The 17,863-nt window shown below is 39.8% G+C and overlaps 1 protein-coding gene across 2 annotated transcripts; it reads left to right on the top strand.

Moving 5' to 3' along the window:
- The first annotated feature begins 1,311 nt into the window (after positions 1–1,311).
- iqce (IQ motif containing E) lies at positions 1,312–17,439 on the top strand. 2 transcript variants are annotated; one of them, XM_032528653.1, is made up of 21 exons: positions 1,312–1,733; positions 2,625–2,666; positions 2,772–2,817; positions 2,925–3,074; positions 4,070–4,171; positions 4,910–4,980; positions 6,822–6,935; positions 7,008–7,058; positions 7,152–7,222; positions 7,308–7,380; positions 9,365–9,405; positions 9,915–10,066; positions 11,472–11,527; positions 11,612–11,841; positions 12,073–12,180; positions 13,084–13,339; positions 13,459–13,545; positions 14,691–14,818; positions 14,954–15,045; positions 15,905–16,003; positions 16,315–17,439. In XM_032528653.1, the coding sequence occupies exons 1-21, from the start codon at positions 1,662–1,664 to the stop codon at positions 16,437–16,439; spliced, it is 2,166 nt and encodes a 721-aa protein (XP_032384544.1). In that variant the 5' UTR covers positions 1,312–1,661; the 3' UTR covers positions 16,440–17,439. The 2 variants fall into 2 exon arrangements, with proteins under 2 accessions (XP_032384544.1, XP_032384546.1); XM_032528655.1 differs by having other exon boundaries at positions 9,918–10,066.
- The last annotated feature ends 424 nt before the right edge of the window (positions 17,440–17,863 follow it).

A 17,863-nucleotide genomic window follows, 5' to 3' on the forward strand; every position in this document is an offset into this window, starting at 1 on the left:
ATCATTTTGTTGAACCAGTTGAACCTCTTTTGGAAGAAGTCGTCAACTGCGTTGTGTGGCTTAGACAAAATTTGCAATTGGTTCGTTTGCCCTGAACAAAAGTACGCTGGTCTGCCTGGCTGTGTGGCTCTGGGGGTCCGCCACCTGTCTAAACAGTATGCATGAGAATATGATACGAAAATAAGAGGCCAGTGTGTTCACTAGAGAGTTTGAGAGAAGAGAGAGAGCAGTTTACATTTGGAGAGTGAAAGAAGTTCACATGTCTAAATGCATCCAGCATTTTGTGGCTCATTCCTATAGCGGTTGTATTATGCTGCCTTGTCTTGCCTTAAGAGGAAGATGGAGTAATGGAGAAAGTGGTGAATAAGGAAAAATACAGCATGGGAATGGCAGATTACAAAGCAAGATCCTGGAAGTAGAAATGAATGAGAACTGAAGATCCATATAACGAAGAAGATAATTAGTAGGACGGAAGGAAGAACAGTGAATGTCCAGATGAAAAGAGATAGAAACACAGGAGGAAAAAATGTACTCAAAAGCAAAGATTTTGACTACTGGAAATTTGATTGCATCCTCAAGTTTTGCTAAAAAAAGACATGTATATCACAACTATTACAATATGTTGAATAAAATGCTGCATTTCAGTATGTTTCAAAATATATTTAGACATAGACTTGTTTATGCAAAAATATAAAACCACTTAAAGCTACTGCTTTAAGTGGTAAATGTTATCTATGTATTAAAACTACGTATTATAGATTTTGTTTTATATATTTTTAATATGGAAACAAGTTCTGTATGTTAAATGTTATATAGCCTACAGTACAACATGGAAGTCCCATGTTCCCAACAGGGATCACTGGATCAGTCTCAAAAGTCTCCTTTGCCTACTCTTCCTTTTCAGTCTCCTTCTGTCATACTACTGGAGGAAAACTATTTTAGTCCCGCCTTTTAGCACCTCTCCACCAATGGGCAATGTAAGGAAATGAGTAAAAAACAAGGAGGGATGGGAAAACTACTGACACTGGTTTTAGTATTAGCTCTGTCAAGCTAAACACAGCTGAAAATGGACAACCGGTTAAAATTGTCAAAATAAGCCACTTTTGTTAAAAAAATGCGTTGCCATCTTATTAAAATATTACACTTATTTGCCCTATAATGAATATGTACGGTGAACATATATATTCATTTATAAATATATCATACTAAAATTATTTTATACACATTTGCCATATTTGATCATGTTCATGCTTTTATTTTGAAGGCATATTCACGTAATTTCTGGCACGACTCTAGACTTTTTCTGGCTAGTTTATTAACAGCTACCTGGTTGCTAGACGACTCAATCTGCAACACTGATGTGAAAACAGAAACCTTTACGTGGAAATAAAACATTGAAACGGGTTTCTGGAAGATATAGCTAGTCAGCAGGGTCAAACGCCAAACCGACCCGTTACGAAGAAAACCGCAGCGTTGTCGACAAACATCCAAGTTTAACGTTAGCTAAGGTCTCTTTTGTTGCTCCATGTTTTTACTACTAACGTTAGCAAGAGAAGCAACCACAGTGCGCTTTTTGACTCGGAAAACATGAGGGAATTAACTAACGTTCGCACGGAGAAAGTCAAGTTTTCCAACTTAACGTAACTGTTCGCCTACCAGCCATGTTGAGTACAACTGCTAAGATGTCTCTGGAGGCGAGTGATATTCAAACAGATGAAGACTGCGAGGAGCTGGTGAGTCCTTAGCTCTGGTTAGGTCAAGATTACAGCTGACTTTGTCCCCGAGTCTGTAAATTAGTGTTTTTAGTCAACATTGCTCATAAAGGCTGTTGTTATGTTATGGGTGACACTTGTGTCCATGCTGAGCCTTTAACCCAAACGCAACTCGGTAGTTTGTGGCAGGCTTGCGAGCCCGTCAATTAAAGTGATGTCTTTTGGTTTGGATATGTGTTGACATCTTTTTAACCAAATCCTTCTTGTTTTTTGATGTTGAATATTTCTTTAGGAATTTTAAACACCTGTGGATGACAGTTCCTTCACCATTTTGTAGGAAAAGAGCAAACATTGGAGATAAATCAAATCAGAATCAGAATCAGAATCAGAAATACTTTATTGATCCCCGAAGGGAAACTCTGTGTTGTAGTTGCACAAATATTATAAATAGAGTAGAAATACAAGAAATAAAGAAATATAAGGAATTGGATACGCACATAAAGGAATGTTATTATACATTATTTACATAATTAACATAATTAAGGATTTGGAATGGTGAAAAGTTAAATAATAATAAATAATAATAATAATAATAATAATTGTAGTATTTGAAATTGCACACGTCAGGCCAGATGATTATGTAAAAAGAATATTTTGTGCAATATAAATAGTTTTTGTCTTCAGTTTTATCCATTTAATTATAAATTCAAATACTAAGGTTGGGAGCCACATCTGATGGCTTATACAGGGTGATTTTACACACAAACCATACATTTTAAGCAGAAACCTGCTTTTTTTGTTTACTTATCATGGATTCGTGCTTTCTCTCTTTCTCTCCCTCTCTCCCCCACTCACCTTTGTCTTTCAAAACACCTCTCTCTCTCTCTCTCTCTCTCTCTCTGTCCAACATAGGTTGAGGATGGCTTCACTTTCTCTGCTGATATTTTGGAAAAGGTAACCAACTACTGTAAATAATGAATTTCATCTGGGTTTGATTATTACACCTCATGATTACATCACACTCCTCTGCTTAAACGTCTCGTATTTGTGCACTATCAGATAACAAAGCAGAAGCGGCCCTCTAGCAAGCCTCCTTCTTCTCCAAGTAAGACGTGTTCAGCTGCTCTGTGGGGGATTTTTAAAGATACTGTAAGAAACCCACTTTTCAAATGCAATGGTTGTTTATACACGGTATGTACTGTATATGTGTAGGGTCTCCATACCTCTCTAGTCTGAATGTGAACCCCAGAAGAGCAGCAGTGGCGGCCTGGAGACTGCCGAGGGCCTCCCTTGGGGACACCAGAGGGGACACTCCTACGGAGAGTGGCTCAGCTCGTCTCACATCCCTCAGCAACGGCCATGGTAGGCACAACACACACACAAGTAAAGCCCAACAGACAGTGTCTCTCCTCAGAAGGGATTGTGGGAGGAGTGGCTGCTGAGGCTTAGATGCTAAAATAGGTGGATAGAGCGAGAAGTGAAGTGAAAGACTCTGACTCAGTTTGCTTAGTTGGTTTGCCGACTTTGTGGGTTGTCCTGCTCAGTTCGGATGTCTCTGGGAAACTGATGATAAGCAACTCTGCATATTACAAAAAATATTCCATTTGGCATGATCTATCTAGAATTCCACTAATAGAAAATTAGTTATTTACCTTAAAGCTGCATTCACTGATCTTTCTGTCCACAACAACTTGAAAAAACACTTAAGATCAACATATTTTCACTTTACAAAGCTGTTGTCATGTGTGCAGATACACTCTATTGCCAGTTTATTAGGTACACCTAGCTAAAACTAATGCAGTCTAATACAACAGTCCTGCAATACATCATGAAGATTTTAATGTTCAGTTTTTGTTGAAAATGTTGAGGGGAAGTGTGGATTTTACTGTAAGATGACTTTAGAGGGTTTAGTTTGTGCCTGCTGCTAGAAATGAGTTGTTGAGACTTGACTTTGCAGGCTGCACGACCAGAAGAAAGAGCTAAAAAGCTCCATAGAGATGCACATTCTCTATCTCTTCATTACTTCATGATCTCTGTACTTTACTGCATTATGCATACTTATAATGTGATCCCTTGGCATATAGATTTTTTTTAAAGATTAATTTTGGGCTTTTATAGCCTTTAATTGACATGATAGTTTGAAGACAGGAAAGGGGAGAGAGGGGGGACGCTGCAAAGGACTCAGGCTGCATGGGGCGTACACTCTACTGGGTGTCCTAGAGGACGCCCCAGATTGCTGGATGTTGAATGCACAAACAAAGTTTTCTCGAAAGGTGTTGTTAAAAAGCATGAGTCAAGTGGAGTATTGACTTGTGTTGGGAATTATTTTGAACCTCATCTGTCTGCCTCTTCTTCAGATGTGTCCCAGACACTGAGATCAGAGTGCGATGTCACACCAGAGCTTCTCAAACAGACCTTCAGCAAGAGGAAGCACAAACTGCTCCACTCCGGTTCCAACGGTGAGAGTTGTAGGTGTGTCAGAGTGAGAAATAAAGTGAGGGAAAGTAGAGACGGGTGACGTTGAAGTTCAGTTTTTTGTGCTAAACAGAAGAGTTGAGACAGAACTGAGACTGTATCAGAAAAGAGACTGGATAATAAAATGATGATACCACCACTAGGGCTGCACAAAAGACACTAAGAGATTTATTTTGTGTTAGTTTAGTGGTTCTCAACCTAATTGGGACCGGCGGCCCCCTATCCATTATTTATTCATTCATTCATTCATTTATCTACAGGGTGAGGCATTTCAGTTCTGTTCCATCTTTGTTGGGAGTTGCACATGCGCAGTAGCTAGATAAAGACTACGAGCCATTAAGAAGCAGAGTATGAGGGCGTGCCATGCTAGCAGCTAGGCGAGCATTATGACGTGTTACAAAGTGACGCACGTTTTTCACGAGTGTAAAGGCTGGACTACAAAAGAGCTGTTTGAGCAGTTTGTGAACAGGGTTTTCTGTTGGAGATGGTAAGTCCCTTTGGGGTGGACTTTGGGCCTTTTCACTTTGTAAACTTATATCATGCACACAAAATATATTACACAATTAAAGGAAAGGGAGTTAAAGCCAAAAAGCATATGTTATCGCATATTTTACTCATATCATGCAGTCCTAACCTCCACCACCAGGTGTTGCATAACTACAAGTTGAGAATGTGGGTTTGATTATGTCCCATCTCCCCATTTGTCACTGTTGTTGCTGCAGGCTTCACCCTCAGCGCAGGTGACAACAGAGACAAGGAGGACATGCACGATGAGATTATTCGCCTCAAGAAGGTAAAGAGTTACAAAATAAGTAATGTATTCAGCTTGCTCGTGAATGAATATTATGCATTCAGGAAGGAAAAAAAAAAAATGACCCTCACACAGTTAGAACACATTGTGCACCAGGGTGTCAGGAGTAGCGAGACGGGAGATTTTTCTTCTTCAGGAGAGTTCATGATGTGTACGTCTCTGGTCTGTTGACATTATGTCCTTAAGCAAAGCATTGAACGCCTACCAGTTCCAGTGTGCTGTTCTTTAGCGCAGGGGTTCCCAAAACTTTCAGCCCGCGACCCCCAAAGTAACGGTGCAAGTGACTCGCGACCCCCCCCCACACTATAAACATTGCGCGCAATCGCGCACGCACTACAGGCGTATCCAAACATGAGCATATTGACGACACAAAATAACACAACAGCCATGACATTATTCTACAGTAATTTACTCATTACTTTAATTTGAACTTAATCTCACCTAATGAGGTGGATGTGTAATATGTTTGGAGCACAGCAAGTTAAAAAGCTCTATATTTTAATTTAAAATAGTTTTTATATACATTACACACTAGGCCAAAAAAAAATAAAATCCCTTTTACCTATTTCGGCCATACAGTATTCGGTATTTCGTGGTGTTGGTTTTAATCTTTCGCACGGTTGAAGATGCAAATTGGTTGCTTAGTTACCATCAGCGTCTCTGTCAGAGAAACGTCATAAGCGGTCTGGAGTAGCAAGGGTGGGCATCAGCGATGGGGCGAAGGTAAAGCCAGAGTTGGTAACGCAGGCTACCACCATGAGTGCGTGGATGGACTCCGTTCTGGACCAGAAGGCAGCGCCGGGCGCTCGCTCTGTGGAAGGAGCGGGACACGGAGCTAGATGGCCGGGGGCTGCCTACGTGTTTATACAACTTTATACATCCTCAAACTGCCTGGAATCACACACATCCTCTCCAAGGAGGGCACCAGCAGGGACATTGTCTGGAGGAAGTTCAGGCAGCAACTGGCAGAGGAGCTGAGACACGAGTTTAGAGGAGGAAAGGGAGCGGGGAGCGGTCCGAGCAGCGGGGGGGGGGGGGGGCGGTCCGAGGAGCAATGCGCACCACAGCAGACACCAACACGGAGGCAGTGACAGGTTAGGTTAGGTTATAAATGTTCAAAGAAAATACTTTTAGATGTTATTTGCATGTTTACATACCATATTTTTCAGATGTGAATGGAATAATTACGTTTTACTATGCCATGATATGAGTTATTGAAGCACCTCGGCAACTCAAGTGTATAATTAAACACGTTAAATTTTACATTTTGGTGTTATTTAGTTTTTCTAAAGATATCCTAACACAATACCTGCATTAAAATTGCAATTAGGTGTTTATCATGACAGATTATAGAGTTTAGAATCTTCCGGTCAAAATGACCGGAATCCCGGCAGTTGTAGTGTTAATGTTGGAGACACTACTCGGAAAGAAAGAAAATCAAAACAGCTGTTCCCTTTTTATTTGGTTGCTTGGTTTTATTTTAAATTTAGCCACTAGTTTTATCTTGTGTTAAAATCATAGCTAACTCTATGCTATTTCTAATCGTTTTTAAATTTTTATTTTATTTTTAGGAAATCAGCTCGCGACCCCCCCTCTCTGGCTCGCGACCCCCCTGGGGGTCCCGACCCCCACTTTGGGAATCACTGCTTTAGCTGACTCTCTTTAGCTGACTTTTCTTCCTCTGCAGAAGACCTTAATTTTCTACACAGATTAAAAGTGTATTTCCATTTGGCACCTCAGGATTTCCATAAGCACTCTTTGTATGTTGAAGTTTTCACTTTATTCCCTTTTTAATGATGAGTCACTAGTGCTGTTCCCTGCAGAGTCTCCAGGCACAGAAGTCTGACAACCAGCAAATGAAAGCCAAACTACGCCGCCTGGAGGAAGATAATGCTAAAAGAGAGAAACAGATAGAAGAACTGTTGGATCCCACTAAAGTAAGTAGTGTGTATGTGTGGTGTAAGTGCTTTGAACAGCAGACACTTTTTGAAAATGTGTTTTTTCGACAGGGATCTGAATATACTCGTAGTTTGGTGGATAAGAAAAAAGAAGGGAGTGTTGTGAGTATGTCCAGCCAGTTAATGAACATGCAGGAGATTATTAATAAGGATTCATTTTACACGGATTTTGTAAACTTGATTTTATCCATCTAGGTTCTCAATGGGCTGAAACAGAGAATCTTGAAGCTGGAGCAGCACTGTAGAGAGAAAGAAAATGCCCTGAGGTAAAACACTCTCCCACCTTTGCACAAGTCAATTTGGTTTATGTGGGAAGCAGCATAATGTTCATGTTATTGGCTTCCCCCCCAGTAAACTACAAAGTGAGCTGAGGACCACCAACCTAGAGGAGCTGAAGATTACAGTAGAAACCTACTTCGATGAGGTAACAACTATGCCTCTAGATATAAACTGTCTGCTTTTTGTTACTTTTCCACCTAAAGACGTTCAGGTTCAAACTTTTGGTTTCTACTAAAACATGTTTACACGTTAACACATTATTCTTCTCATACTGTATGTCTGAAGATACCATATTAACCCTCTGTCTGAAACACACCTGTCTCTTTAAGCCTCCCCTCCCCTACAAAGCATGTAGAGGTCTGGAATTTTTTATCATAGGTACACTTCAACTGTGAGAGAAGGAATCTAAAACAAAAATCCAGAAAATCACATTGTATGATTTTTAAATAGTTAATTTGCATTTTATTGCATGACATAAGTATCTGATCACCTACCAACCAGTAAAAATTCCGGCTCTCGCAGACCTGTTACTTAAGAAGCCCTCCTGTTCTCCACACTTATTACCTGTATTAACTGCACCTGTTTGAACTCGTTACCCGTCCACACACTCAAATTAAACAGACTCCAACCTCTCCATAATGGCCAAGACCAGAGAGCTCTGTAAGGAAATCAGGGATAAAACTGTAGACCTGCACAAGGCTGGGATGGGCTGCAGGACAATAGGCAAGCACCTTGGGGAGAAGCCAACAACTGTTGGAAATGGAATTAGAAAATGGAAGAAGTTCAAATGAAGGTCAATCTCCGCAGTGTCAAAGAAAACCATTAGTAACACACTACGCCATCATGGATTAAAATCCTGCAGTGCATGCAAGGTCCCCCTGCTCAAACCAGCGCATGTCCAGGCCCGTCTGAAGTTCGCCAATGAACATCTGGATGATCCAGAGAAGGAATGGGAGAAGGTCATGTAGTCTGATGAGACAGAAATAGAGCTTTTTGGTCTAAACGCCACTCGTTGTGTTTGGAGGAAGAAGAAGGATGAGTACAACCCCAAGAACACCATCCCAATCGTGGCTAGGTCTTCCAGCATGACAACGACCCGAAACACACAACCAGGACAACAAAGGAGTGCTCCGTAAGAAGCATCTCAAGGTCCTGGAGTGGCCTAGCCAGTCTCCAGACCTAAACCCAATAGAAAATCTTTGGGGGGAGCTGAAAGCCCGTATTGCCCAGCGACAGCCCCAAAACCTGAAGGATCGAGAGAAGGTCTGTATGGAGGAGTGGGCCAAAATCCCTGCAGCAGTGTGTATGCAAACCTGGTCAAGTACTACAGGAAACATGATCTCTGTAATTGCAAATAAACGATTCTATACCAAATATTAAGTTCTGCTTTTGTGATGTATTTATACTTATGTCATGCAATAAAATGCGAATTATTTAAAATCATACAATGTGATTTTTGTTTTAGATTCCATCCTTCACAGTGGAAGTGTACCTATGATAAAATTACAGAGCTCACGTGCTTTGTAAGTAGGAAAACCTGCAAAATCAGCTGTGTGTGTGTGTGTGTGTGTGTGTGGTGTGGTGTGTGTGTGGTGTGTGTGTGTGTGTGTGTGTGTGTGTGTGTGTGTGTGTGTGTGTGTGTGTGTGTGTGTGTGTGTGTGTGGTGTGTGTGTGTGTGTGTGTGTGTGTGTGTGTGTGTGGTGTGTGTGGTGTGTGTGTGTGTGGTGACAACTGTACAGAAGTCCTGGTGGCTTGTTCAAGGGCCCAGTTTGTAAATACAGGCTGTGTGCGTTTCTTTTGTTACTTCCACTGTCTTTATATGGCACCTCAATCTGCATCATAATAAAACAATACAGAAATCTTCCTTTATACATCCTCTTACTTTTAAAGCAAAAACTCTTTTGGCAGGTTACCTGAAGAGACACCTGAAACAATCCCCAAAGGAATGAGAAAAAGAAGCTTATACCAAAAATAGTATTTGAATAAAAGTGCTCCTTAACTGCTCTGTGTTTTTGTTGGTGGGATAGACGTTCTCATCACATTTACATTGGTTAAGTGTGAGCTCAGCTGCAAAAAAGGAAATTTCCACCTAACGTGTGTAGTGTATCATTGTGTGCCTGGTCTTTCAGATCCAGAGGCTGAAGATTCTTCTAGAAGCTGCAGAGAAAAGGTAAGAATTGTGTCATAGTCGCAACAACGTACAGTGAAACACCTTTCAGCCTGATACAGTGACCCTGAATAAACCTGTGTTTATGTTGGACTGAATGGGTGAAAGTGGGCCATCAGGCATGAATCTGGTCCAATAATAGGATTACTGTAACCATTCAGTGTATTTTGGGCTGTGACTTCACAACCTCTGCTGTTCTTTATCTCACGGGTATTTTAGAGAACTGAAATTAGCGTTTGTGTTTATTGTAAGTTTGTTAAAAATAGATTGAACATGTGTTTGTTACTCACGCTCAAAAGATCCAATCAGTCTCTTTTCTTCTTATTGAAGAGTCTGCGTGTGGTGAGACAAAACTAGGAGTCAGAGACTTTAATCCTGGATGTAAAGGATGTCCACGCAGATCAGTCATAGTATTGGGTTGCAGGATTTGGGATGATATTAAAATACTGTCCTCCCTACATTTGTTATCTCTCTTTCTCATGAAATCCCTCCCGCCCTCCCTCTGTGTTCAGCAGTCGAGCGGAGAGTAAAAGCTCCCAGAGGCAGCAGAAAGTTTTAAGCTCCACGGTTCGTCATCTGTCTGAAAACCTGAAGCAGCTCCAGCAGGAGAACACAGCGCTCAGAGAGGAGCTCAACACTGACAGTCCAGCAGGAGGAATCAAAGGTGTTTTCCCACACTGACACCCTTGTCACCGTGCTTCCAAAACCGACCAGATAAAAAGATATTTGCTTTATAAATTCCTTTTCAATAATTTCTAGTTTAAACTTTTCCTTTACCTCCTCTAAAAGTGACACCTCTTTCACTCACTTCACTCGGGCTTTGTTGTTTTACTCTCCTCCCTGTTTGGCTGTGCATGACCTTGTGGGAGGTACCGCCAGGATTACATTGTGGACATTTACTGTGTTATGGGGCTACAATTTTGTGATGAGTGGAAATAATTCATTACAGAGGAAGGTATGAAATGTCAGGGAGCTCTACATGTGTCATTAGATAAATATACTCAAAGGTATTTTGCACATGGATCACATTAGTGGGTACTCTTCAGCTCCTGTATTGGGAAATTTCAGACAGTTTAGCAATTTATCCTTGTTTTTTGAGCTAAAAATAATATATTAGGAGGGAATAAAATACTTTCCTCATCAAGGTTATGTGGTTATTCAGGTATTTTAACAATATTTCGGGGTGTGCAATATGGATAAAATCTTATATTACGGTACATTTTATATCTATCTATATTCAATATCACAAAATTGGTATTTATCATGATAAAGGATCCTGGAAACTCATTCAAGAAACCTTTTTAGATAAAATAACTAGATGACAATAAACAAGGGGTACATGACGTCCTCTAGTCCTGTAAATCTAATATTTACATAAAGTAGTCGTGCTCAATTACCTAAAAACGTTTAGCAATATAAAAGAATGTGGTATAAACGGTATAAGTCTCTTCTTGTTTGACACCTTTCTATTGTCTTATATTATAAAACATCCTGCCAGAGATGTTATTCTCTCTTTCCTGCTCAGGGACTAAAGATAAAAATTAGCTTGTAGCTAACTCTGGTACTGCTAAGCTAGCTGTGCACTCTCCCTGTCAAATAAATAAACCACAAACAGTATAGTTTTATTGATAATCTTAGTTTTCATTCTCATTCTATTTATTTTTATTGTACTATTTATTATAGTTTTGTAACCAAATATATATAGAAATCTTTCAGTTGTGGGGGGGGGAGGTATATAAAGAGCATTGTAAATACAGTGAAGTACAAACAAAATAAGCATTAACAGCCAAAAGAAATGATGTGTAAAATATCTACATTAAATAATGCCTTACACAAATCAATAGAACACGATTAATCAACAGTGCTGCAAACATAAGTAATTAAATAGCTGGTCATTTAGCATTTTACAGTCCTACAGTAGTCTGTTTAATACTCTATTTCTATACAGTTAACTGGGTACGACAGAATTCATGAGTCTGTTTAAAATTGTCCGAGTCCAAACCATGCATCAAATGATGAAATACAATTGTGGTATTTTATTCTCCACTTTAATGCTTTTTGTGCCCTAGGTTACAGAGAGTGGAGTAAGCAGAGACTGTTGAGAAGGCTGTTGGAAGTAGAGAAGGTGAGAGGAAGCTGTAATGTAAGCACATGCAGTCACCTATAATAGAAGGCAGCCTCATCACAGACTCCTCTCTCCCCCTATCAGAGGCTGGAGGACAGCAGAAGACACGCCCAGTCAGCAAAACACAGCGGCCGATTGGATCAGGAGGTCCAGGCCACTTCCACTGAGATTCTGGGCTTCCCCATGGCAACAGTGGCAGTGGTCTCCGTGGGAACAAGCACTGAGGAAGGGGAGGAGGTTTCTGATCTTAGAGAACACCTCGGCCAATTGGAGAAGGAGAAGGTGGAGTTTCAGGAGACGTTGTCAAGTAAAGAGTAAGTAAGCAACAACATGAGACCAGCGTCTCAGAGTGTATCCATCTTTTCAAGCCATGATAAATGTTAATAATCTCAACTCACGATACACACCAAATAACAGATTGAAGGTGTTTTATCAGAATCAAAGTGGAGCTGCACCTTAATCTTACACCAGTGACACATGCAATCGGGATAAAGCTACTGAATTTAGTTCTTTAGACTGAATCTAGGTTGTGTTTGTGTTTTCAGTGACATATTGAACCAGTTGAGGAAAGAAAGAGAAGAATTGGAGACCAAGACAGAACGATGGAAAGCTGAGCAGTCAAATGAACGGGAGGAAGAAAGACAGCAGCATAAGTATGTTTTAATTGTGTTGTGCCATTAAATAGAAGGAGTGTAGGGGCCAAGTAAGTAGTCGTGAATAATCCGACTTTGGGTGTTTTTTTTGCGTGAACATTGGGTTGTTGCTGCCCTGTCACCTATGGGCTCACTTAAGGTAAAATACAGTAGTAGACTGAGCTCCTTTTAACAATATGATTAAACGATGTGTCATTTATCTCAACATGCCAGAATGTGTACGCAACATCTCTACATCTCTGCTATAGTGATGTTTTCTAAAGTTTAGCTTGTTTTTTAAATCAAAAGGCAATCTGATACAAGTATATATTCTCTGGATGTATGGTAGTATTTTAAAGAACTGTCACAGACTTCTGTTGGATTTGCATGTGTAGTAATTTTATGGGGAAATCTAATTGTGCCCAATGCACTGCTCACAGCTGATGCTGATGATCATATCATCTGTCAAATGGCTACTTTCTAGTATGCGTCATCATGCAAATCTGCTGGAGAATTGTCTGTATGCAAATTCTGTCAAAAAATATAATAAGCGGGCAAGAAACAGAGATGACTGAAAGAGATGTTGCAGTAACCTGTGTCTGATATTATCAAAACAGCTATGGTTAGCTCAAAATAAAGTCAAATCTGATGCTGTGTATGTGTGACAATAGGTTCCCGGTCAAAATCATCTCAGAAAATAAATGTACATTTTACACAAAACCAAAGTCGTGGGTGTGGAAATCCCAAGCTGACTATAAAATGTTGAGGAGTAGGACATCCACTATGGCTGCTAGTTCTTTTGTCACGTGTGTGTGTGTGTGTGTGTGTGTGTGTGTGTGTGTGTGTGTGTGTGTGTGTGTGTGGTGTGTGTGTGTGGTGTGTGTGTGTGTGTGTGTGTGTGTGTGTGTGTGTGGTGTGTCTCAGACAGGAGTTAGACCAGTTGTGGGCAAGGATCCAAACTCTAGAAGACAAAGGTAAACCTGCAGAAGATGAGCTCTCCTCTCTCTCTGCCACATCGCCTGAGGACACTCTGGCTGGAACAGGTCTGGACGAGGGAGAAGAGACGGACACCGGAGTTAAAGAAGAGAAGGGGGGTGAAGGAGAGGAAGATGCAGGGAACAGAGAAAGGGAGAAGGCAACTTTGGTCATTCAGACCTTCTGGAGGGAGCACAGAAACAGGGTATGTACCATCACAACAAAGAAGTTATTGATGCGTCAGAGAAACAGTATGTAAAAATGTCCTAAAACTTCATCTGAGATTTCTTTTTCTATCTCTCTCACCTTGCATTTCATCTTAAGGACATTGTGATGTTGCAGTCAGCATTAAGAGGTCATCTCCTCAGAGAGTCACAGCTCAAGAACCTGCTGAAAGACGCACAGAATAAGGTTACACTCTCACACACACACTTTCACGCACGCGCAACCAACCGTCGACTTAGTCTGTTATTTCATTTAATTTTTTAAAATGTATTCATGTTATCGTGAACAATCAACAATGTTGCATGACAAAACAAAAGTTGAAAACCATAAATAAAACACAAACAATCAGAAATTAACAAAAAATGAACACAACATATAAAAAGGATTCGTTTGAGAAGGAGCAGGCGGAAGCAAATAGCTTATTTGGTCTTGCCCCTTATTTCACAAAATCATACATTCACAAAGTAAAAAGATATGCAAATATAGCAGGAGGATATCGGCATACAATCTTTCAGGTCTTACAATAACTAACAATGCAACAATAACAACAATACCATTAAATTACAATTCCGTTCCTGTGTTTAGGTCTATTTTCTGTATTGGTCAAATAATGATTTCTTGAATCTATTTTTGAACGGAATTATATTATGGCTCTGTTTGATGTCATTGTTCAGATTGAATGTTCCTTCTAAAGTTCCTATTATTATCCATTGGAATAATAATAAGATGGAAAACATAGGCTACAACGAAATACACACAGATACAACTACTTGTTTTGGCATTTTTATTCCAACATAACATGTCTTTTAAAAGCTCTCTCTAGCAATTATTTTAAAGTCCGTAATAGACCCTCTCTCTGTTCGCCAGCTTCTAAATTAGTAAGATGTACGAACTTAATGTTTAATTCACACGCCCTTGTCTAAGGAAAAGGACATTAATTGCATGACTTTTACTTTACACCCCAGAGTTTATATCACACACCCAAAATCCCTTTAAACCCATTTTCATCAAATGGGACTGTTATTCTTCACACTTTTACCAGTATGTAATTCTGTGTTTATTTTCACTGTCATTGCACTACAGTTTGCACTACAGTCCTCACAATTTTTCTTTCTCTGTACTATTTGTCAACAATGTTGAGAATTGGTTCCAAGAGAAGTCAAATAAGTTTATATAGCCTATTATTGCAAATTCTATGATTCTCGCCCTCTGTCACACCACATTCCATATAAGTTTTTCTCGTTTCCCCCATTGAACATCCCTTGCCCAACCTTTACTCCTATTTATTTTCCCTTTTCTGCATTGGCATCTTCCTCATCTCCTCTTTTTAGGCTGTAGAAGCATCAAACCACAGTGATGTTGCATCCTCTGTTGAAGGAGAGCTAGATGTGGTTGCCTTGACGACACTACAGTCTGCATTCAGGGGACACCTGGCTCGCTGTAGTCACGCAATTGAGAGGTGATCATGTTTACACAGAAACATGTCAAAAAGACAGTCAAACATAGTCAAAACATAGTGCAACAGCTTATAGTTGTGTTTGTGCTTGTTAGTGTGTGTGTGTGTGTGGTGTGTGTGTGTGTGTGTGTGTATCAGCTCAGGGTTCCCTGTGCCTTCTCTAATGGGAAACAAATTGCCCACTCTGGAATCAAGAAGAGCTTGCTCAACACACACACCCAGCAGAACAGGTAAGGTTCACGTATACTTTTAGAGTGGTCAATTCTATGTGTATATATGTGTGTGTGTTGTATGTATATATATATATATATATATATATATATTATACCATATGGTACAAAAAATTGCCCACAAAGAAACTTAAAACAAAGAAAGAAAAACAATCCTTGCTACTTACCTGATGTGACACGTATACAGCACTTTTTCAAACATTCCAACGCATAAATGATTACAGATGTGTAATCGGCTAATGATCAGCCTCATAAACACTCGTCATGCTTACCCTGACACCTTAATGAGCTGTGATGCATCTTGATGCCACGCTGATCTAATTCCTGGGTGCCTGTCTCCTGTGCACCAGCCAGGGCTTTTACAGCCTCCCTGTCAGAGACTGACGAGGACACTCAGCAGCGCTGTGGACCAGTAACGTCGTTACCTCACTTGACCCCTAAAGATCTAAGAATGTCACTGTTCAAGATGCCTGTCCTAAGACTCTGCCTTACCTATATGACCCTGTTAGACCACCAGCTTCCCCATCAGTTTCCTCTCCATCTCCCTGACTTTCTTATAGGTTGACAGCAGATGGGTGAATAGAGCAGAGCAGCAATGTCAGCGTTTTCCCCCTCTGCATACTTACAAGACTGCCCCATGCATTTGATTTGCAATGGGCTTTACTGAGAGATGTTATTTATTCAGGCTTTTTGCTAGTAGACTAGGGTATGTGGAATGTAGAGAAGTTCAACTTGAATTCAAGCATGACATGGCAAGGTCCATATTTTTAAATGCATCCTGTTAAAAGTACCGTGGCTGCATCATCTCTCTATATGTGTTCAAGGATTTGTCTGAATTGTCTGTGTTGTTTTATTAAAGGTGCTGCATCCCCCTATAAAGATGATGAAAAGCACGGCGAGGAAGAAGACCCCAGGCTTGTCTCTAGCACTCACTCCTCCAGAATGACACCCACGACAGGTTAGAAAGAGGGGGCATGTCCTTTTTGTATTTTGACTGCTTATAGCACACAATAGATATTTCGTACTGTATGTGAATACAATGGATTTGACACTTGATTTTTGATGTAATAACACGTTTGCTGGAGAGAAAAATGCTGAAAGGAGAACCAACTCTTTATTAAATCATATATATTCATGTTAAAAACCACATAAGATTATATTGATTCCCCTTCTATCACGTGTTCATGTTTTTTGAAGCTGTTTAGGTCAAAAGCAATTCTTTTGATGTTCACTGGATTAAGCACAATTAAATCTGTGTATCTCGTTCAGACCGGACAGAGCTTCGTTGTACGGCTGCGTCCGGTGGAGCCGCTGCAGTTGATTCTGACGATTCTGATGACATCATCGTATCTCCATCACGTCCTATGAGAGGCAGAGAAGTCTTAATCTTATAGACCTTCTGGGTTGTGTGTGTGTTTGTGTTTGAAAGGGAGAGAGAGAGAGTAAGAGTGTGTGCAGGAAGAATTTCTGCCTGTGTTTCTATTCCGAGCCTGTACTGTGTGGCAGAGACTTGCACAGTCATAGATCGCTGGGATATACACGTTAGTCAGGTTAGCATTAAAAATACACAACATTTTCTGTCTGTAAAGCAATTCTTTCTCTACAGTAATAACCAGAATATTCTGGGAAGTTGGGTGCAGATTTATGACATGACATGAAGTTAGGAGGCACATGAACATCTCTTTTTTTTTTATTAGGATCTTGAGACTGTCAAAATACAGTATGTTGATGTATCCCAGTGTTGACATGAGGCTATAGGATATTAGCTTTAAGTGAAGGAGAAAGCCCCAAACATGAACATAAACTGGGCATCCCCTTTTAATTTTTTGTGGTATATCATTTGAGCCAATAGCCACCTTCCATCAGTCTTACGTAGTCTCATTAGTTTGGTTTGCCGACGTGCCTACATGGTTATTTAAATATAAACTACAATAGTAAACCTATCCCTTTCTCTTAACCTCACTGGTCCAAGAAAGCCAGATCACTGGAAATGCAGTACCTCTGGATTTCACTGGCTTAAAAAAAGGCATTTTGACAAAATACATTTTGACATGCCTGTTTGTAACACGCAACCATCTTTACACTAATCTATCATGTGCGCTTAATACATTATGGCTGATTCTGAGGTCTGATTGAGGGATGATTCCCACATTGATGCACTATTAAGTCAAACTGTGAATAAATTATACTTAAGTCTGCTGCAATACTAAACACGTAGTCAGTACAATGGAGAATACACAGGGAGTATAGCTAATGCCAATAATGTTTGTGCTCTGAAATAGACAATTGACAACATATAGTTAAAGTCAACAGAGAGAATGGATGAATGCAGTTTTCCCCACATGTGTAACTTAATTTCTGAGACATTCAATAAAATGCTGTTTTATAATGAAACCTCTCATGTCTGATGTAGTTCTTGTTGGAAAGCAGTGGTGGAAAGTATCAAAGTACATTTACTCAAGTACTGTACACGAGTACTTACAGTAGTTATGCTCCATGATTATTTTTTTTATCTTTTATGATTTTACACTACTACACTAACACTAACACAGAATTAAGATAAAAAAGTAACTATTCAGAAAAGTATTAAAAGTAAAAGTACTCATGTGGCAAAATGGCACCTGTCAATGTTATATTATTGGATTAATATATATACATATATACTGTACATGTAAATGTCTTGAATAAGCATCAGCATTAAATTGTAGTACCAACAGTACTCATTATGCAGAATGATTTATTTCATAATATTTACTACATTATTGGATTGCAATTATTGTTGATGCATATAAGTAGACCAGTAAAAATTACAATATTT

Source organism: Etheostoma spectabile, chromosome 2 (assembly GCF_008692095.1).
Source record: "Etheostoma spectabile isolate EspeVRDwgs_2016 chromosome 2, UIUC_Espe_1.0, whole genome shotgun sequence".
Lineage (NCBI taxonomy): Eukaryota > Metazoa > Chordata > Actinopteri > Perciformes > Percidae > Etheostoma > Etheostoma spectabile.

Coding starts and splice junctions, on each gene's coding strand:
- iqce (XM_032528653.1), top strand. CDS start 1,662: ATGTTGAGTACAACTGCTAAGATGTCTCTGGAGGCGAGTGATATTCAA. Junction 7,223..7,307: donor GAGAAAGAAAATGCCCTGAG/GTAAAACACTCT, acceptor CTTCCCCCCCAG/TAAACTACAAAGTGAGCTGA. Junction 13,546..14,690: donor TGAAAGACGCACAGAATAAG/GTTACACTCTCA, acceptor TCCTCTTTTTAG/GCTGTAGAAGCATCAAACCA.